Below are 23187 nucleotides of genomic sequence, written 5' to 3'. Positions count from 1 at the left end.
ATTGCACGGTGTATTTTTGTCACATTGGAAGTAGCTTTGGGCATCTTTGTCTGTTTTTTGTTGTATATATAGCCATGCATAATAATGGTATACTACTTTCCTCTCTGTTGGCAGTAAGTCCTGGTAAGTACAGGTATGCCAGCAGTAGTTATGGAGGTTTTCCCTCACACCCTGGTGAGGTGCCCTATGTGTGGAGGGGAGTGGCTGTATGCTCTGAGTCCCTGGAAAGTGACATCAGGGATGCGCCTGCCTCCTGAAGTATATAAGGCACAACACAGTTAGTTAGAGAGTGGTTCCAGCAGCTGTGGGAAGTTGTATTTTCCTGCATAAGGGATTGTAGGAACACTTTGTGACCCTAGTGCAGCTGGTCAGTGAGCGTGATGTTCTGACATTATTATGTAGATGTGGTAATGTTTGACGCTTAATTTGTGTGTTCTTTTACAGTGTGTCCTGGCGCAAGGTACACCAAATTTAGGCCCCAGCCGGGACGGTGGGGATTCACCAGGGGGAGTATATAGCCATGCATAATAATGGTATTCTACTTTCCTCTCTGTTGGCAGTAAGTCCTGATAAGTACGGGTATGCCAGCAGTAGTTATGGAGGTTTTCCCTCACACCATGGTGAGGTGCCCTATGTATGGAGGGGAGTGGCTGTATGCTCTGAGTCCCTGGATAGTGACATCAGGGATGCGCCTGCCTCCTGAAGTATATAAGGCACAACACTGTCAGTTAGTTGTGTTCGAGCAGCTATGTAAAGTAGCTGGTAACTTGTATTTTCCTGCATAAGGGATTGTAGGAACACTTTGTGACCCTAGTGCAGTAACTAGCGGTCCAGGTTGACCAATCAAGCCTGTCTAAGCCACTCTGTGTCCAGGGACCTGGCACAGTGAGGATCTCCCTAGGAGAAGAGGGAATCCCACTTCAATACGGGAGGGCGTACCTGGCTAAGGGACAGCACGAAGAGATGTGTGGCTAGAGCCGGCAGCTGCATGGGGCAGTCTGCTACATCCCAATCTACAATAAAGATGACCTTGTTAATGAAACCCCCACTGTGTGAGTGTGAGATTACTCAGCAGTGGCAGTCACCACCAAGAAGGAGTTCCTCACCAGGACCATCTCCCTGCGGAAGCACAGATCCTGATGAGGTGGAGGCGCTGGACATGATGTAAGTTGAACTCGCACCCACTACCTCAGCTACCTGTCCTGATGACATCCCCTAATACCATCAAGCGGGAGACTCAGGAGTCCTGTTGCCTACAGGTGCACCACCAAACACAAACATGTAATGGGGGTTGGTTGTTAGAGTACCCGGGCCAATGTGAGATTGGGGTGGGGGAAACCTGTTACATATACATTTAGCCACGCCCCCTAGCACTCCTTTTGACACTTATGTACATATATATATATTATGTGGTAATGTTAGGGGTTTCTCAGAGCTTGTTGGGTATCTGTGTGTTTATTAAGTGTGTGTAAGAATGGTGTGCCTGAATAAAGGTAAACAAATAATTGTCCAGCTCCATTTGCGCATGCCTTTAGCTGGCGTGTTTTTCCGGCGGGATTTTAAAGCACAATTGGCTCATTGCTGCTCAGTTAATCCCGCTGACTGGCAAAAAACGGCGCGTTTGCCGTTTTTTGCCTGATCGCCGGATTTTTTCACAGAGCTGAAAAAATGCCTTTTAAGGCAGATAAAGCGCTGTTATCACTGCTTAGTGAATTGCGCAACAGTCTGTATCGGCCTTAAAAGCCACTTTGCGCTCTTAAAACCACTTATCCCAGCTTAGTGCATAGCCACCTAGATTTCAACTAGGAAAGTCAGTTTGTCAACCGCAGACCCCCAGTAAGTGTATCTTCGTCTGTCTATTGTAATTCAATGTGTGTTTGCCTGTTTCTACGGAAAAAATGACAATGAATTTTACTTATTGGCTTTGCTCAATGATATGATCCCGATTTGAAATGTGTAAGAACCTGTCCCCCGTGACAGTCAGGATAGGTCAGCGATCTGCAAATAAAGAGCTGTTAGGATCATTAATATTTAACCAACAGGCTGAACCAGTTCTGTGTTCTAAATACTGTACAAGCAGGAAGTGGTAAGAAAACAGGTAAGGTGGCAGACATAAGGAGGCTATGTAAAATGGAGTCCATTCCCTCTCTCCGCAGGATGACACACTGACGTAGACAGAGGTGTCTGATGCCCCCATGGAGTCTGTCCCATCACAGTGATATAGACAGAATAGACCTAGGTCCCATAGTCTGCCCCTCCTTGCACAGGGTGACACAGTCAGAATAGACCTACTGTATACCCCATGGAGACTCTTCTTCTCATTGCAGGGTGACATAAAGATGGCCACCTTTTGCCTCTTTCTTCTGCTTGCACTCTCTGTTGGTCTATCAGCTTCCCCTGATGCAGGTAAGTGACACTTAATGGGGGGTGGAGTGGACACACCTCTCTGTTTCCTCCTCTCTTTCTCCCTCTCCCCATATTTCTCTCTCTCTCTCTCTTTAATCTCACTCAACGTTGGTCTCTTTGTCTCTCTTTCCCTCTCTCACTTCCCAATTCACTTTCTCTTTTCCTCTTTCCCCTTCACTTTTCCTCTCTCCCAATTCTTTTTCTATATCTCTCACTCCTTCTCTCTCCTTCTCTCTCCTTTTCTCTTTCAGCCACTCTTTGCCATTCACTCTTTTGCTCTCTCTCCCTTCTCTTCTGTTTTGCTTTCTCTCTCCCTCTTTCCCATTCACTCATTGTCTCTCTCTCTCTATTTCTCTCTCAGCCGCGGTTACATTAAAGATGGATACCTTCCTTAGCCTTGTGCAGGACCTGGAATCCCACTTCTCTGAATTATCTGCCCTGACTCTGGCTAAGCTTCTGCTCTCTACCGTCAACAGTCCTTTCCACTCTTCGCTCTTCTCAGAGGGCCAGGCTGCCCGTGCCCGCCTCCTGCTGACCCACAGGGTCGTGGGGTCAGACATTGCGGGGTGGCAGGAGCATGGGGTCGTACTGGCCAATGACGGGAGCACTGTGGCAATGGTGCCCCTTCTGGGGGCAGTGGTGTGGGGGTGGGGAGAGTGGCCTGAGGGTGAGGGGGCAGAGTTTGGGGGCAAGATGGTGGGGTCTTATGTCAAAGGGACAGAGTCAGAGATCGTGGGGGTAGTGTCAAAGAGGGAGTGCACAGAATGGTCAAAGCTTAACGATCAGCAAAGGTCTAGCTTAGTTTCAGGCTTCCTTGATGATGGTCACCCGATATCCCTAACAACAGCCCTGGGTCTAGCCTTTCTATCCCCTGGAGCCCTGTCAGACGCTCCCATTAGAGCCCTTGATGGGTGCTGGGACTCTCTCTCCACACCCAGTTTCTTCCAGCTGACGGAGGCACCTCCCCGCCGTAGCCTAACCTTGGCAGTTCTCAATGGCGCCCTGGACGGGTCCCTATTGCGGGAGAGACTCAGACGAGGGCCTGAAACACAGCCCCTAAGTGCCCTCCTGCGAGGGTATTACTGGGGGGAGCCATCTGGGAGCTCCTGCAGGAGGCAGGACTTCCAGGCCTTGCTGGGAGACGGGCAGTTAGAGGGGCACATACGAAGGGGGCTTTATTACTACAGGAACTCCAGTGCAGGCTGTGGCCTACACCAGCTCACAGATGATCAGCTGAACGTTGCTGCCAGTGTAGCTGCGAGAGAGTTCCAGCGGAGTCATCTAGGTAACTAGTCGTAGACTTACCAGGCTCTGTATTCCTTTGTCCAGCTGTAAGGATATGTATACATATCTGTATACTCTGTCCAATCCTAGAGGTTGTGTATAATGTAAGTATTAAAACGTAACCTTTAATGGTAGATATAATTAATATAAGGTGGGACAAAAAACACTTAACGTGCAACACTTATAGCGATTGGTCACAAAACCAATTAGCGTGACTTAGATAAAACAAATATTAAATCATATACTCTTGATCCAGACACTACAATTTAGTGGTGGTATATCATTGAAAGGGCTGGTGGCTAGTGAGCTCTAACACCTTCAGGCTAAGGCCCCGCTGCATGCGCCCGCACGGCCGCCTTGCTTGCCGGCGGCGCGTGCAAGTTACTGCACCGCGATTTGCGGTCTGCAGATAACTTTTTCCGGCGCGGGGCGGTGCGTGTCAAACGGGTCAGGGGGGCAACCAAAACACAGAGCAGGGGCAGCTGCAAAGCAGGCACCGGAGGGAGATGTTGGGGGGGGTGGGGTGTGAAGAGGGAGAGCCATGCACGGGAGGGGGGGAGAGGGAGAGCTATGCATGGGAGAGGGAGAGCTATGCACCGCTGCCTAACTAACAGACTTCCCTCCCCGTAGCTCCTTCCTCCTCCCCTCCTTATTGGCTGACACGTGCAACACGTGACGCGTCAGACCTGCAGAAAACAAGCCGCTGGTAGCTCCGGCAGGCTGACGCGTCACAGCACGCAGTCAACCCGGTCGGAAGGAGGCAGCGGGGGCAGGCACACATCAGGTTAGGGGCTGGTGGCGTACGCGGCTGCACACACCGTCGACCGCAGCAGGGCCTCAGCCTTACCCTGCTTAATGAAAGTATTTGAGGTAGGGCTGTTCAGATTGATTGCTGTGTGTGCAGTGTAGTCTTAGGTAACATAAATGTATAATTAGACATCATATTCGCAGTGCTACTTAAAGCTGCAGTTTAGTCTTTTTTTTTTATTTATTTATTTATTTTTTTACTTCAATTGCTTCATGTGTGCAATCTCTAATTACCTAAAGAACTGTATAGCTGCCAGTCAATCCGTTCTATATGTATTGATCGGCGAAATTTGGCGACATTTTTAAAGCTGGCATTTGTTTATAATCTGCTTCTATCAGTCAGTGGAAGATCATGAATATTCATGAGTCTCCCAGTGACGTGTGCTCGCTCCCGATCTGCTGCTGTGTGGTGTCCCCCTTCTGCCCCGATCCCTGTGGCTGCCTCCCTGCCCGCGCAGGAGATGGAGGAGAGTTGCGTTGCCCCCGGAGGGGGGGTGAAGGGGGGAGCGGGTGATGTGTCCCCCTTCTGCCCCAATCCCTGTGCCTGCCTCCCTGTCCGTGCGGGAGATGGAGGAGGTTTTGCGCTGCCCCCGGAGGGGGGGTGAAGGGGGGAGCGGGTGATGTGTTCCCCTTCTGCCCCGATCCCTGTGGCTGCCTCCCTGCCCGTGTGGGAGGGGGGGGTGGTTGCAGCAAGGTGGTGTGAGTGTGTGTGTGTGTGATATATAAATATATATATATATATATATATAGTGTGTGTGTGTGTGTGTGTTATATATATAGTGTGTGTGTGTGTGTGTGTGTGTGATATATATAGCGTGTGTGTGTGTATGTGTGTGATATATATATTAGTGTGCGTGTTATATATATATATATATATATATATATATATATATATATAGTGTGTGTGTGTGTGTGTGTGTGTGTGTGTGTGTGTGTGTGTGTGTGTGTGTGTGTGTGTGTGTGTGTGTGTGTGTGTGTGTGTGTGTGTGTGTGTGTGTGTGCGTGCGTGTGTGTGTGATATATATATAGTGTGTGTGTGTGTATATATATATATATAATTTTTTTTAAATATAAAATATGTGTATGTGTGCATGTATATGCGTGCGTGTGCATATATATCTATATCATACACACACCTAAGCTCCGCAGGGTCCTGTGCCTGCAAAATGTCTCTGTAAAGTGCTATGTAAAACTAGCAGCGCTATACAAGAACAAGCCATTATTAATTTTAATAACACACACATTGAATTGTACACATACACACAAAATTAAATATACATATTGTTTACAGTAGGATATATACAGATCTGATTTTAAATGAGTTGTTAATATTTAACATTAACTACACACGTGCAATGGAATAAGGTTTAATTAATTCATTAATTCTGAGCTACTCTCCTTTTCTGCTGCTGCTCTGACAGTTCTGTGGGGAAGATCATGTGACCAGGCAATGACTGATACATTTGTGCTCATGCTCCTGAACGGCTGTGGAGGGAGCAGGACTCACAAAGGGGTGTGCCAGAGCCTGTCACAGATAAGGAAGGGGTTGTGCCTTTCTAAAGGGTTGCTATAGAAACAAAAAGTTTTGTTTTTTTAAAAGAAAATGCTACAAGTATTTTCTTACAGTACAGAACTGATTTATTAAAAAAAAACACACATGCAGGATATTGACTGAACTGCAGCTTTAACCCCAGTTATGTGTATATTCTCTCAGTGTGGTATAAACTGAGTAAGTTATTGGCCCACAGAAAGCTAATAAATAGCAATCAGTCCATAGACAGATACAGTGTCATTGATAGTCTTTAAGAGTTATTTGCTCAACATGTAGCAAGAAGTAGGCTACAAAATTGCCATATTCGTTCACTCCTCAACAAAGTGAGAAGTGGAACAGGAGTGATTCATCAATAACTTACTCAGTTTATACCACACTGAGAGAATATACACATAACAGGGGTTAAGTAGCACTGTACATATGATGTCTAATTTTACATCTATGCTACCTAAGACTAAACTGCACACACAGCAATCAATCTGAACAGCCCAACCTCAAATACTGTCATTAGGCAGGGTAAAGACGTTAGGAGCTCACTAGCCACCAGCCCTTTCAATGATATACCACCACTAAAGTGTAGTGTCTGGAGCAAGAGTATATGATTTAATATTTGTTTTATCTAATTCATGCTAATTGGTTTTGTGACCAATCGCTATAAGTGTTGTCCGTTAAGTGTATTTTGTCCCACCTTATATTAATTATATCTACCATTAAAGGTTACGTTTTAATACAAACATGATACACAACTTTAGTGAGTGCTGCTACTGAAGGGGTCCTTTTTGTACTTATTTAGGCAAGTATATGTCTGTTCATCAATCTTTCACCCCTGGCACCACACATCTATATAGACTGTAGCAAGAGCTTCCCCTTCTCTTCCCCCCTCTCCCCAAGGTTTTGAATCCTAGCGGTACCTGCCTTTTATTCCCTGTCCAGCCCTAGAGTTGCCAGGTGCTCTATACCTGTCCAGTCCTAGAGGTACCACGTTCTATATCCTGGCAAGTCTCTGTATCCCCTGACCAGCCTTGGACGTTTCAGGCTCTGTATCCCTGTCCTGTACTAGAGGTGCCGGGCTCAGTATTTGTGACCAGCCCTAGAGATGCCAGGCTCTGTATCTCTGTCCAGTACTAGAGGTGCCGGGCTCAGTATTTGTGTCCAGCCCTAGAGATGCCAGGCTCTGTATCCCTGTCAATCAGTCCTTCTAGAGATTCCAGAATCTGTATCCCTGTCAGCTAGTCCTAGAGGTGTCAGGTTCTGTAGCCCCCAATCCAGCCCTAGAGTTGCAAAATTCTGCATCCCCTGTCCAGACCTAGACATTTCAGGCTCTATAACTCCTGTACAGCTCTATGAATGACAGGCTCTGTATCATCCTGTCCATTCCTAGATGTGCTACTTAGACCAGATTACATGAGTTGTAGGTAACTGGCTCTGCAATTATCTTCCCTCCCAGAATGCCCTGCGGTCATACCTCGCTGCATGTGGGGGGCCAAGCAATATAATGGGACCCCCACCCTCCTGCGCCCCCCACTCTCTCAGGTCTTCATCCATCACACCTACGAACCCTCTCGCCCCTGCACCACCTTCCAGGACTGTGCCGCAGACATGCGAAGCATGCAGGATTTCCACCAACAGGACCGCCGCTGGGATGACATTGGTTACAGGTAAGAGGGGTAGGGACACATGAAGGGGGCAGACTCTAGACAAATATTGTAGCAGTGACGGGTTACTGTATATAAAATGTGGGTAGTAGTGAAAAACTATAGATAAATTATATTGCTGCAAGAAGTGAGAGTAAGAGATGTGTGCAGAGGTACATTTTAATGGAGATTAGGGTGAAATTAAATCCCGGCTTTATTGCCTCTGTTCCTTTAACAAGGCAAAACATACAAAAACAAACAAAATAAAGGCCTACTCCGCTTTGGAGAATAACTAAACCTTTACTCCAGCCCTTTCTAACTGATTGGGTAGCTAAGCTGGTTACCACCCTAAACATATACATATATACACAACAATCCAACAAAAAAGTCTCTTATCTGTTTCTGTTGTTGTAGCTGTAGGGAAGGCCTTTCTGTTCTCCTGGGTCAGCATCTCTGTGTCAGGAAAAGAGGTCTTGTCCCCTTGTCTTGCTGTCAGCATACAGTCCTTTGGTGTGCATCAAGACATCATATTTTCCTCAGGTCAGCCCAGGAAATCTCTGCAGTCCTCCGTCTCCTTATGTCAGCCCAAATGTGAGCTAAGGAATATCTCTCCTGTTTCTCACATCAGGCTTTTCTAAGAGTCTTAATCAGCTAGGTGGAGTCTGGTTGATTGCCTGTGTGCAATTAACCAGCACACTGCTGGATTTAGAGGCAGTTTCTCTCAAACAGTGATAAGTCCATGTTACGTTGAGATATCCTACAAAAGTTATATTGGTGGCATGAGTAAGATTTTCTTGATTGGTTGATTAAATATTGTAGATAAATTAGTGGTAGTAGTAGCACATTCTAGTTAAGTTATATCGGTGGTTGAAGTAGGATATTCTAGAAAAACTGAGATATTCTAGATAAGTCATTTATGTTTTAGAAATAGGATGTTCTAGGTAAATCACAGATTTATTCTAGACACATTGGTGGCCAAAGTGGTACATTTTAGGTAAGTTGTATTGGTGGCAGAGTGGCATATTCTAAATAAATGTGTCAGAATTGGAGCCTTCTAGTTATATTGGTAGTAGAAGTAGTATATTCTAGATCAATTGGTGGATGAAGTGGGATATTCTTGATAAATTGGTGGTGGAATTAAGTAGATTGTGTAAAGTAGTCCAATATTCTTCATAAATTGGTGCCAACCACAGTAGTTATTTGATAATGCAGGTTTGTGGTAGAGATGTGATCTTCTATTTCAGGCCTGCACAAATCCAGTCCTCGAGGGCCGCAAACAGGCCAGATTTTCAGGATATCCCTACTTCAGTACAGCTGGATCGATGAGTGGCTCTGTCATACTGAGTCACTAATTCAGCCAGCTGTGCTGAAGTAGGGATATCCTGAAAACCTGGCCTGTTTACGGCCCTCGAGTATTTGAGTTGTGCAGGTCTGTTCTATATGAAACATGTGTGTAGAAGCATTGAGATATTCTGAAAAAATGAGTGTTAGGAGTGAGACATTTTAGAAAAACAATGTGGTACAACAGGTATTCTAAGTAAGACATTATTGGTGAAATAAGTGGAATATTTTACAAAAGCAATTTTGGTTTTAGAAGCGGGATATTCCAGATAAATTGATGGTAGAAGTGGAATATTCTAGGTAAGTCACATTGGGTGAGAATTTAAGAATATTTAAGAATATTTTAAAAAAAAACAAAAAAAACGTTATATTGGTGTTTAAAGTGGGGAATACTACATAAATTGGTGGTTGAAGTGGAATATTCTAGACAGAATTATGATCTTCTAGATAATATAGATTGGTGGCAGTGGTGGGATGTTGTACATAATCTCTCTCCTTATCCCCCAGTTTCGTGGTCGGATCCGACGGGTACCTGTATGAGGGGCGCGGGTGGCACTGGCAAGGGGCCCACACCAAGGGTTACAACTCAGTGGGGTACGGGGTGAGCTTCATTGGGGATTTCACCTCCTCAGCCCCTAAGCGCCCCATCCTGAACCTGGTGAAGGATCAATTTCTGCGCTGTGCGGTCAGCTCAGGCTACATCTCCCCCAACTACACGGTGCAGGGCCACCGGCAACTGGTTAATACCTCCTGCCCAGGGGATGCCTTGTACAGAGAGATCCAGAGCTGGGAGCACTTCAAGGTAACAAGTTATGTGTGTGACCATGCTACTAACCATAGCAAGTCTTGTATGTGCTGCTAACAATAACTATTCCTTTGTGTGACAGTGTAAATAACTTTAAGTGGTTGCGTGTGATTTTGATACTAACCATAATCCTGTGTGTGACTGTGATACTAGCCATAACTAGTTTTGTGTGTGACTGATATGTATGCTGGTAAGTATAAAGAGTATATGTGGGTAGGGGGAGCTTACTATAACTAGTACTATACGTGCCTATGATAGGTGCCGGTAAAAACTATATTTAGTACTATGGGTGCAGGTCAATGATCTATCAATGATAGGTGCAGGTAACTATAACTGGTACTATGTGTGTGTGATGGGACCAGTAACGACTACTAATACTCTATGGTATATGTTATAATATTTAAAAAGGGAGCTAGATCACAAACGGGGAATTACAGACCTGTAAACCTGACATCAATAGTGGGGATGTAGGAATTTAGACCAGGGTAATGCAGTTGATGTGGTCTACGTAGATTTTGTGAAGGCTTTTGATACGGTTCCACACAAGAGATTAGTGTACAAAATAAAGCAAATTGGACTCAGTAAAAATATTTGCACCTGGATTGAAAACTGGTTGAAGGATAGACAACAGAGGGCTGTCATAAATGGAACCTTTTCATGTTGGGCTAAAGTTCTAAGTTCAGTACCTCAAGGATCGGTACCGGGAACCCTGCTTTTTAACATGTTTATTAATGACGTTGAGGTTGGCATAGAGAGCAAAGTCTCCATCTTTGCTGATGACACTAAATTGTGTAAGGTAGTAGAATCAGAGCATGATGTCATTTTTCTCCAGAAGGAATGGAGAGACTGGAAACTTGGGTAGGTATATGCGGATGAGGTTTAATACAGATAAATGTAAGGTTATGCATTTGGGAAACAAGAATAAACAGGTGACTTACAAATGAAATGGGGATAACTTGTTTATTAAAGCAGCAGTCCAAGCTGACGTTTAATTATTTTATTTTTTCTCTTTAATATGTGCACCAATATAATCCACACAATGAGAAGTAATTAGTGATGTTGCCGATCGATCAGCGAAGATTAGGCTCGGGAGTTCACTAAATAGCTGTCAGTACAGCGGAAGAGGACCAAGTTGCAAAGTTCTGTGGGGAAGATCCTGTGACCAGGCAGTCACTAGATACAATGGGTGCACTGCTAGAGAGAGGGCATGGCTCAAAAAGTGGTGTGCCAGATCTTGTTTCAGAAAAGGAAGACGATGTGACTTTGTAAATGGTTGCTATAGAAACAACAAATGTTTGTCACATTGTAATACATAAAAAATGTAATTCAGATTGTTTTTAAAAAATGCTACAAGTATTTTCTCATAGCACAGAACTGATTTATTAAAAAAAAAAAAACAACACATGTAGGATATTGCTTGGTCTACAGCTTTAATGACCTTGACATTAGCAGCATAGAGAACTGTTGACACTAAATTGTGTAAGGTAGTAAAATCAGAGCAGGATGTAATTTCTCTCCAGAAGAACTTGGATAGACTGGAGACTTGGGGAGGTAAATTGTAGATGAGGTTTAATACAGATAAATGTAAAGTTATGTATTTGGGAAACAAGAATAAACAGGTGACTTACAAATGAAATGGGGGAAAAAATAGGGGAATACTTGATGGAGAAGGATTTAGGAGTGCTTGTAGACAGCAGGCTTAGAAATTGTGTGCAAAGTCATCCAGTAGCTGCAAAGGCAAATAATATTTTATCTTGCATTAAATGGGCAATGGATCGAAGTTAAGTAAATATAATTATGCCCCTTATAAAGCCTTAGTAAGACAACACCGTTGAATATGGAGTGCAGTTTTGGGCACCACTCCATAAAAAAGACATTATGGAACTAGAGAGAGTGCAGAGAAGAGCCACCAAATGAATAAAGGGGATGGAAAATCTGAATTATGGGGAGAGGCTACCTAAATTAGATTTGTTTACATTACAAAAGAGGCATCTACGTGATATGATAACTATATACAAATATGTTCAGGGTCAATACAATGAACTTTCAAAATAACTATTCATCCTAAGGGCAGTACTAACGACTCAGGGTCATCCTTTAAGGTTGAAGAAAGGAGGTTTCGCCAGCAACGAAGGAAAGGGTTAAAATGTGGAATTCATTACCCATGGAGACTGTGATGGCAGATACAATAGATATGTTGAAAAAAAGGCTGAACATCTTTTTAGAAAGGAAAGGTATACAGGGATATACCAAATAAATAAATATGGAAAGATGTTTACCGAGGGAGTAATCTGATTACCATTATTTGGAGTCAGAAAGGAATTAATTTATGAGATATCATTGGATGATATGTCACTGGGGTTTTTTGTTTGCCTTCCTCTGGATCAATACACAGTAAGTAGGGATATAGGATAAAGTATCTGTCGTCTAAATTTAGCATAGGTTGAACTTGATGGACGTATGTCTTTTTTTCAACCTCATCTAATATGTAACTATGTAACCATGTACTGTATGTAACATTTTCTCCTTAATGTCTGGATCCTTAGAGCAAATACCCCAAGGTACATAAGGTAAAAAAAGAAAAATGCAATAGTGCAAATACATTTATTGACAAATTCATAAAGTGAATATGGATTTAAAATAATAACGCCCCCCCATCTGCTGATTTTATAATCATTTCTTTATTTTCAGACAGTTCTTTTTCCTCCTACCAAAATTAGTGACCGTAAACTTTTCTATACCACATTTTACCAATCTTTGAAAGGTCTCTTTATGTAACTTTGATTAGAACCTTTTTAAAAGAAACCAACCTGGTATCTAGTACTATGTCCCATTCATTATGTGCATCAATACAATCTGCACACTGACAAGTGATTAGCTACGATGCAGATCGATCTGTTCTCCTGTAATCAATCGCTTACTCGGGGCTATCTAATTCAGTTCTTGCACAGCATTGTGGGCAATGTAGTTCCTGTAATATGATTGACTAGGCAGTTACTAGATACAATTGGTTCACTGCCAGAGAGAGGGCGAGTCTCAAGAGCCAGAGCCTATCAGAAGGGGAAGGGGCCTGTCACTTTGGAAATGCTACCTACATTAGAAACATTAAACATTTATTTAAAACCTTTTTTTTTTTTACATTTTTAAATGCTACAAGTATTTTCTCATAAAACAACTGATTTATTAAAAAAAAAAAGACACGTGTAGGATATTGCTTGAACTGCTGCTTTAATGTAGCCATGTATTATTATAGCTTTCTGCCCAGGACATACTTGAAAACGAGAGGTAACTCTCAAATGTATTACTTCCTGGTAAAATATTTTATAAATAAATAAATATGTGTATATGATACAGTAGGTGCCGATAGCCATAACTAGTACTTTGGGTGCTGGAAACGAACTATGGGCCGGGTCCATCACATCTCAATAACCTAATAATGCAAATTTATCTAAAAAAAAAGTGAGTTATTTTTATGGAGCAATAAATCAATGTTGTATCGCCAACAATATGGCGCCTACTTTTGGGTGCGTTAAAAATATAGATTCAAAAGAAAAAACAGAGAGAATGTTGCACGTTTCAGTAAAAAACTAGTATTCATCAAATTTTTACATTTTTAGAAACACTCTTAATACTTGTATTAGCTCCAATTTCTTTATCACCCACTCCAGGCTGGCGCCAAACAGACCTTTCCTATGTACAGATGCAGCGACTTCTATCTGTAAGAGACGCGCATTGAGAGTAGACTGAATCAGTCACTCTCTCTGCGCACCAGAATTGAAGCAGTGGGTCTCCGGAGCTGAACCTACATTCATTTCACCCCGGGGGACCCCCTGGTTCCAGCTTTACAAGCCCCCGGTATGGGGTGCTGGTATCTACACAAAGTTTAAATGTCCCAGTCACGTGACGCGGGAGATTGAAACAAAGCAGGGAAATACCGGCACTCCATACCCGGGCCTGTAACTTGGGAAGCAGGGGGTCCCCGGGCCTGAAATTAATGCGGTTCAGCTCCGGAGACCCCCTGCTTCAATACTGTGTTATTAAAATAAAAGCAGCTTCATTACCTTAGCAGACCTGTAAATGGGGGGGGGGAGGAACCGGACCTGTAAATGGGGGGGGGGGAGGAACCTGACCTGTAAATGGGGGGGGAGGGGACCGGATTGATGTGAACGGGAGACAAACAGAGAGGGGGGAGACAGGGGAAGAATGGGAGGGGGGGGTAGATAGAGGGAGGGGGGAGAGACAGAGGTAGGGGGAGAGAGAGGGGGGAGAGAGAGAGAGAGGGGGGAGAGAGAAGGAGGGGGGAGGAGAGAGGGAGAGAGAGGGAGGGGGAGAGAGAGGGAGGTGGGGAGAGAGAGAGGGAGGTGGGGAGAGATAGAGGGAGGGTGGAGAGAGGGAGAGAGAGGGGGAGGGGAGAGGGGAAGGGGAGAGAGAGGGGGGAAGGGAGAGAGATAAGGGAGGGGGAGGGGAGAGAGAGAGAGGGGAGCGGGAACATTACATCCCGGGCAACGCCGGGTATATCAGCTAGTTAGTAATATATGTGTGTATGATCAGGCCCACCTATTCAGAGAGACTGTAGGGACATATGTCCCGGGCCCAGCGGAGGAGGAGCAAAGGAGGGGGGGGGAGCAAAAAAAGAGGAGAGAGTGTGGCAGTGGGAAAGTGAGAGAAAGAGAGTGAGAGAGAGGACGTGAGCGGGGGGAGTGGAAGTGTGTGAGAGAGATAGAGAAGGTGGGGGAGCTAGCAGAGTCGCCAAAAAGAAGGGGGGATGGAAGGAGGAGCGAAAACCTTGGTGAAGAGACTAGCCCTGGACCCCAGAAAATATGTTGACTGACCTGTGTATGATAGGTGCCGGTAACTATAGCAAGTACTGTGTGTGTGTAATACTGTAGATGTCAGTAACTACTATGTAACTATGCACTGTAGGGCCCCGCTCATACGGCGGGTTCCGTTCCAGGCCGTCGCCGTAAAGCGGAAATCGCCGTAAAGCGGGGCCCTACTGCACTGTATTGTACCTTGAAAACAGAGATGCAGAGCTGTCAACCGATTGTTTCGCTGACAAATGGCATCTGACAAGGAGTTGCACACGCGCTAAAACAGCCGGATACAGTACTCAGCTGCTGAGCACATCATGCCTAATATCGCCGGAAAAACGGAACAAGCGCCGAACCTAATGAATATGGGATTGCATTGGGAAACGCCGTATGAGCGGAACGCTGGAAAGTGGAGCTCTACTGTAACTATAACTAGTACTATACATATGTGTGATAGGTGCTGGTATGACAAGTTCTATATGTGTGTATGATAGGTCCTGGTAACTCTAAGTAGTTATATATTTGTATGATACGACTCATTAACTATAACTAGTACCGCATATGTGTATGTGATGGGTGCCAGTCAATATAACTATTACTATGTTTGTGTGGGATAGGTGCCGGTAACTATAACTAGACTAGTGCTATGTGTGTGTGTGTGTGATGTGCTGAGAATTATAACTAGTACAACAATTGTGTAAGATAGGTGCTGGTAACTATAACTAGTAGTATACATTTGTATGATCTGCGCCGTTAACTGTACCTAGTACTATACATGTTCTGGTATCTACAACTAGTACTTTAGTGTGTATGATAGGTGCTGATAACAAGTATCTCTATTTGATGGTTTGACCTATTTTTCATTGTCTCTTTCCAGGAGTCCTGAGAAATGCAGCAAAGGACTTGTCACCTGTCACGTCACCTGTTATTTTATTTTCAATCAAATAAAATTGGGGATTTCAGGTTTGACTCGGGTTAGGAAACAATGGCTCTGCACCGCCGACGACCAGTTCCCGGACCTGAATCACACAGCTGTGTGTGTTACCAGTGACCTGCACAGCGTCACTCCCTTAGCACCTCTTCTGCCATACAGCCGCAGAGCGTCACTCCCTCACCCTGCAGAGTGGCACTCCCATTACCCACTACCTGCCAGAGACCTGCAGAGCATTGCTCCATTAACCACTTCCCTGCCTCAGACCTGCAGTGTCACCCCATGATCCCCCACTCCTCCCCTCTCCCCCTGGTCTAGGACATTTGGTTGCGGCTGTTTCACGGCGAAGAAGTCGCCGCCGGCGTTTGGCCAGCACTCACCTCGTCACAGGGACAATTCGCCGCAGGGGGTAAACCCGTAACCTTAGTTCTTAGCCTAAAAAATCCTCAGCCTAAAAACCTTACCCAGGTCTCTTTACTCTAAAAAACCCTTACCCTTAACTTTACCCCTTTCCCTAAAACCCCCAAAGTTAACCCGTAATACTAATAATGGCTAATGCACTTACCTTAGCTGCGATGAGATGTCCCATTCTGATAAACCCCTTCCCTGACAGAGACCCGCAGTGTCACACTGTGATCCCCTTCCCTGACAGAGACCCGCAGTGTCACACTGTGATTCCCTTCCCTGACAGAGACCCGCAGTGTCACACTGTGATCCCCTTCACTGACAGAGACCCGCAGTGTCACACTGTGATCCCCTTCACTGACAGAGACCCGCAGTGTCACACCATGATCCCCTTCACTGACAGAGACCCGCAGTGTCACACTGTGATCCCCTTCCCTGACAGAGACCCGCAGTGTCACACTGTGATTCCCTTCTCTGACAGAGACCCGCAGTGTCACACCGTGATTCCCTTCTCTGACAGAGACCCGCAGTGTCACACCGTGATTCCCTTCCCTGACAGAGACCCACAGTGTCACACCATGATCCCCTTCTCTGACAGAGACCCGCAGTGTCACCGTGATCCCCTTCCCTGACAGAGACTCGCAGGGTCACACCGTGATCCCCTTCCCTGACAAAGACCCGCAGTGTCACACCGTGATCCCCTTCCCTGACAGGCCTGCAGTGTCACACCGTGATCCCCTTCCCCGATAGACAGAGACACTGCAGTGTCACACCCGTGATCCCCTTCTCTGACAGAGACCCGCAGTGTCACACCGTGATTCCCTTCCCTGACAGAGACCCACAGGGTCACACCGTGATCCCCTTCCCCGATAGATAGAGACACTGCAGTGTCACAGCGTGATCCCCTTCCCTGACTGAGATCCGCAGGGTCACACCGTGATTCCCTTTCCTGACAGAGACCCACAGTGTCACACCGTGATCCCCTTCTCTGACAGAGACCCACAGTGTCACACCATGATCCCCTTCCCTGACAGAGACCCACAGTGTCACACCATCATCCCCTTCTCTGACAGAGACCCGCAGTGTCACACCGTGATCCCCTTCCCTGACAGAGACTCGCAGGGTCACACCGTGATCCCCTTCTCTGACAGAGACCCACAGTTTCACACCATGATTCCCTTCCTTGACAGAGACCCGCAGTGTCACACAGTGATCCCCTTCTCTGACAGAGACCCGCATTGTCACACCATGATCCCCTTCTCTGACAGAGACCTTCAGTGTCACATCGTAATCCCCTTCCCTGACAGAGACCCGCAGGGTCACACCGTGATCCCCTTCCCTGACAAAGACCCGCAATGTCACACCGTGATCCCCTTCCCTGACAGGCCCGCAGTGTCACACCGTGATCCCCTTCCCCGATAGACAGAGACACTGCAGTGTCACACCGTGATCCCCTTCTCTGACAGAGACCCACAGGGTCACACCGTGATCCCCTTCCCTGACTGAGATCCGCAGGGTCACACCGTGATTCCCTTTCCTGACAGAGACCCACAGTGCCACACCGTGATCCCCTTCTCTGACAGAGACCCACAGTGTCACACCATGATCCCCTTCCCTGACAGAGACCCACAGTGTCACACCATGATCCCCTTCTCTGACAGAGACCCGCAGTGTCACCGTGATCCCCTTCCCTGACAGAGACCCACAGTGTCACACCGTGATCCCCTTCCCTGACAGAGACCCGCAGTGTCACACCGTGATCCCCTTCCCTGACAGAGACCCGCAGTGCCACATCGTGATCCCCTTCCCTGACAGGCCCGCAGTGTCACACCGTGATCCCCTTCCCCGATAGACAGAGACACTGCAGTGTCACACCGTGATCCCCTTCTCTGACAGAAACCCTGCAGTGTCACACCGTGAGTCCCTTCCCCGATAGACAGAGACACTGCAGTGTCACACCGTGATCCCCTTCTCTGACAGAGACCCTGCAGTGTCACACCGTGATCCCCTTCACCGATAGACAGAGACACTGCAGTGTCACACCGTGATCCCCTTCTCTGACAGAGACCCGCAGTGTCACACCGTGATTCCCTTCCCTGACAGAGACCCACAGGGTCACACCGTGATCCCCTTCCCTGACTGAGATCCGCAGCGTCACACCGTGATTCCCTTTCCTGACAGAGACCCACAGTGTCACACCGTGATCCCGTTCTCTGACAGAGACCCGCAGTGTCACATCGTGATCACCTTCCCTGACAGAGACCCGCAGTGCCACATCGTGATCCCCTTCCCTGACAGGCCCGCAGTGTCACACCGTGATCCCCTTCCCTGACAGAGACCCGCAGTGTCACACCGTGATCCCCTTCCCTGACAGAGACCCGCAGTGCCACATCGTGATCCCCTTCCCTGACAGGCCTGCAGTGTCACACCGTGATCCCCTTCCCCGATAGACAGAGACACTGCAGTGTCACACCGTGATCCCCTTCCCTGACTGAGATCCGCAGGGTCACACCGTGATTCCCTTTCCTGACAGAGACCCACAGTGTCACACCGTGATCCCCTTCTCTGACAGAGACCCACAGTTTCACACCATGATTCCCTTCCTTGACAGAGACCCGCAGTGTCGCCGTGATCCCCTTCCCTGACAGAGACCCGCAGTGTCACACCGTGATCCCCTTCCCTGACAGGCCTGCAGTGTCACACCGTGATCCCCTTCCCCGATAGACAGAGACACTGCAGTGTCACACCGTGATCCCCTTCCCTGACTGAGATCCGCAGGGTCACACCGTGATTCCCTTTCCTGACAGAGACCCACAGTGTCACACCGTGATCCCCTTCTCTGACAGAGACCCACAGTGTCACACCATGATCCCCTTCCCTGACAGAGACCCACAGTTTCACACCATGATTCCCTTCCTTGACAGAGACCCGCAGTGTCACACCGTGATCCCCTTCCCTGACAAAGACCCGCAGTGTCACACCGTGATCCCCTTCCCTGACAGGCCCGCAGTGTCACACCGTGATCCCCTTCCCCGATAGACAGAGACACTGCAGTGTCACACAGTGATCCCCTTCTCTGACAGAGACCCGCATTGTCACACCATGATCCCCTTCTCTGACAGAGACCTTCAGTGTCACACCGTAATCCCCTTCCCTGACAGAGACCCGCAGGGTCACACCGTGATCCCCTTCCCTGACAAAGACCCACAATGTCACACCGTGATCCCCTTCCCTGACAGGCCCGCAGTGTCACACCATGATCCCCTTCCCCGATAGACAGAGACACTGCAGTGTCACACCGTGATCCCCTTCTCTGACAGAGACCCGCAGTGTCACACCGTGATCCCCTTCCCTGACTGAGATCCGCAGGGTCACACCGTGATTCCCTTTCCTGACAGAGACCCACAGTGTCACACCGTGATCCCCTTCTCTGACAGAGACCCACAGTGTCACACCATGATCCCCTTCCCTGACAGAGACCCACAGTGTCACACCGTGATCCCCTTCCCTGACAGAGACCCGCAGTGTCACATCGTGATCACCTTCCCTGACAGAGACCCGCAGTGCCACATCGTGATCCCCTTCCCTGACAGGCCCGCAGTGTCACACCGTGATCCCCTTCCCTGACAGAGACCCGCAGTGTCACACCGTGATCCTCTTCCCTGACAGAGACCCGCAGTGCCACATCGTGATCCCCTTCCCTGACAGGCCCGCAGTGTCACACCGTGATCCCCTTCCCCGATAGACATAGACACTGCAGTGTCACACCGTGATCCCCTTCTCTGACAGAAACACTGCATTGTCACACCGTGATTCCCTTCCCCGATAGACAGAGACACTGCAGTGTCACACCGTGATCCCCTTCTCTGACAGAGACCCTGCAGTGTCACACCGTGATCCCCTTCCCCGATAGACAGAGACACTGCAGTGTCACACCGTGATCCCCTTCTCTGACAGAGACCCACAGGGTCACACCGTGATCCCCTTCCCTGACTGAGATCCGCAGCGTCACACCGTGATTCCCTTTCCTGACAGAGACCCACAGTGTCACACCGTGATCCCGTTCTCTGACAGAGACCCGCAGTGTCACATCGTGATCCCCTTCCCTGACAGAGACCCGCAGTGCCACATCGTGATCCCCTTCCCTGACAGGCCCGCAGTGTCACACCGTGATCCCCTTCCCTGACAGAGACCCGCAGTGTCACACCGTGATCCCCTTCCCTGACAGAGACCCGCAGTGCCACATCGTGATCCCCTTCCCTGACAGGCCCGCAGTGTCACACCGTGATCCCCTTCCCCGATAGACAGAGACACTGCAGTGTCACACCGTGATCCCCTTCTCTGATAGAGACCCGCAGTGTCACACCGTGATTCCCTTCCCTGACAGAGACCCACAGGGTCACATCGTAATTCCCTTCCCTGACAGAGACCCGCAGTGCCACATCGTGATTCCCTTTCCTGACAGAGACCCGCAGTGTCACACCGTGATCCCCTTCCCTGACTGAGATCCGCAGGGTCACACCGTGATCCCCTTCTCTGACAGAGACACTGCAGTGTCACACCGTGATCCCCTTCTCTGACAGAGACCCACAGGGTCACACCGTGATCCCCTTCCCTGACTGAGATCCGCAGCGTCACACCGTGATTCCCTTTCCTGACAGAGACCCACAGTGTCACACCGTGATCCCGTTCTCTGACAGAGACCCGCAGTGTCACATCGTGATCACCTTCCCTGACAGAGACCCGCAGTGCCACATCGTGATCCCCTTCCCTGACAGGCCCGCAGTGTCACACCGTGATCCCCTTCCCCGATAGACAGAGACACTGCAGTGTCACACCGTGATCCCCTTCTCTGACAGAGACCCACAGGGTCACACCGTGATCCCCTTCCCTGACTGAGATCCGCAGGGTCACACCGTGATTCCCTTTCCTGACAGAGACCCACAGTGCCACACCGTGATCCCCTTCTCTGACAGAGACCCACAGTGTCACACCATGATCCCCTTCCCTGACAGAGACCCACAGTGTCACACCATGATCCCCTTCTCTGACAGAGACCCGCAGTGTCACCGTGATCCCCTTCCCTGACAGAGACCCACAGTGTCACACCGTGATCCCCTTCCCTGACAGAGACCCGCAGTGTCACACCGTGATCCCCTTCCCTGACAGAGACCCGCAGTGCCACATCGTGATCCCCTTCCCTGACAGGCCCGCAGTGTCACACCGTGATCCCCTTCCCCGATAGACAGAGACACTGCAGTGTCACACCGTGATCCCCTTCTCTGACAGAAACCCTGCAGTGTCACACCGTGAGTCCCTTCCCCGATAGACAGAGACACTGCAGTGTCACACCGTGATCCCCTTCTCTGACAGAGACCCTGCAGTGTCACACCGTGATCCCCTTCACCGATAGACAGAGACACTGCAGTGTCACACCGTGATCCCCTTCTCTGACAGAGACCCGCAGTGTCACACCGTGATTCCCTTCCCTGACAGAGACCCACAGGGTCACACCGTGATCCCCTTCCCTGACTGAGATCCGCAGCGTCACACCGTGATTCCCTTTCCTGACAGAGACCCACAGTGTCACACCGTGATCCCGTTCTCTGACAGAGACCCGCAGTGTCACATCGTGATCACCTTCCCTGACAGAGACCCGCAGTGCCACATCGTGATCCCCTTCCCTGACAGGCCCGCAGTGTCACACCGTGATCCCCTTCCCTGACAGAGACCCGCAGTGTCACACCGTGATCCCCTTCCCTGACAGAGACCCGCAGTGCCACATCGTGATCCCCTTCCCTGACAGGCCTGCAGTGTCACACCGTGATCCCCTTCCCCGATAGACAGAGACACTGCAGTGTCACACCGTGATCCCCTTCCCTGACTGAGATCCGCAGGGTCACACCGTGATTCCCTTTCCTGACAGAGACCCACAGTGTCACACCGTGATCCCCTTCTCTGACAGAGACCCACAGTTTCACACCATGATTCCCTTCCTTGACAGAGACCCGCAGTGTCGCCGTGATCCCCTTCCCTGACAGAGACCCGCAGTGTCACACCGTGATCCCCTTCCCTGACAGGCCTGCAGTGTCACACCGTGATCCCCTTCCCCGATAGACAGAGACACTGCAGTGTCACACCGTGATCCCCTTCCCTGACTGAGATCCGCAGGGTCACACCGTGATTCCCTTTCCTGACAGAGACCCACAGTGTCACACCGTGATCCCCTTCTCTGACAGAGACCCACAGTGTCACACCATGATCCCCTTCCCTGACAGAGACCCACAGTTTCACACCATGATTCCCTTCCTTGACAGAGACCCGCAGTGTCACACCGTGATCCCCTTCCCTGACAAAGACCCGCAGTGTCACACCGTGATCCCCTTCCCTGACAGGCCCGCAGTGTCACACCGTGATCCCCTTCCCCGATAGACAGAGACACTGCAGTGTCACACAGTGATCCCCTTCTCTGACAGAGACCCGCATTGTCACACCATGATCCCCTTCTCTGACAGAGACCTTCAGTGTCACACCGTAATCCCCTTCCCTGACAGAGACCCGCAGGGTCACACCGTGATCCCCTTCCCTGACAAAGACCCACAATGTCACACCGTGATCCCCTTCCCTGACAGGCCCGCAGTGTCAAACCATGATCCCCTTCCCCGATAGACAGAGACACTGCAGTGTCACACCGTGATCCCCTTCTCTGACAGAGACCCGCAGTGTCACACCGTGATCCCCTTCCCTGACTGAGATCCGCAGGGTCACACCGTGATTCCCTTTCCTGACAGAGACCCACAGTGTCACACCGTGATCCCCTTCTCTGACAGAGACCCACAGTGTCACACCATGATCCCCTTCCCTGACAGAGACCCACAGTGTCACACCGTGATCCCCTTCCCTGACAGAGACCCGCAGTGTCACATCGTGATCACCTTCCCTGACAGAGACCCGCAGTGCCACATCGTGATCCCCTTCCCTGACAGGCCCGCAGTGTCACACCGTGATCCCCTTCCCTGACAGAGACCCGCAGTGTCACACCGTGATCCCCTTCCCTGACAGAGACCCGCAGTGCCACATCGTGATCCCCTTCCCTGACAGGCCCGCAGTGTCACACCGTGATCCCCTTCCCCGATAGACATAGACACTGCAGTGTCACACCGTGATCCCCTTCTCTGACAGAAACACTGCAGTGTCACACCGTGATTCCC

The 23187-nt window shown here is 48.6% G+C and overlaps 1 protein-coding gene across 2 annotated transcripts; it reads left to right on the top strand.

Moving 5' to 3' along the window:
• The first annotated feature begins 2042 nt into the window (after positions 1-2042).
• Positions 2043-15606, top strand: PGLYRP2 (peptidoglycan recognition protein 2). 2 transcript variants are annotated; one of them, XM_075577303.1, is made up of 6 exons: positions 2043-2098; positions 2328-2406; positions 2768-3691; positions 7497-7707; positions 9532-9826; positions 15518-15606. In XM_075577303.1, exons 2-6 carry the CDS (start codon positions 2340-2342, stop codon positions 15524-15526), a joined length of 1506 nt encoding a protein of 501 aa, XP_075433418.1. In that variant the 5' UTR covers positions 2043-2098; positions 2328-2339; the 3' UTR covers positions 15527-15606. The 2 variants fall into 2 exon arrangements, with proteins under 2 accessions (XP_075433418.1, XP_075433417.1); XM_075577302.1 differs by lacking the exon at positions 2043-2098 and having other exon boundaries at positions 2109-2406.
• The last annotated feature ends 7581 nt before the right edge of the window (positions 15607-23187 follow it).

This window comes from Ascaphus truei, chromosome 20 (assembly GCF_040206685.1).
Source record: "Ascaphus truei isolate aAscTru1 chromosome 20, aAscTru1.hap1, whole genome shotgun sequence".
In the NCBI taxonomy this organism is placed as follows: Eukaryota; Metazoa; Chordata; class Amphibia; order Anura; family Ascaphidae; genus Ascaphus; species Ascaphus truei.
The sequence above is the reverse complement of the archived record's forward strand: the minus strand, read 5'-3'. Positions and strand labels throughout refer to the sequence as shown.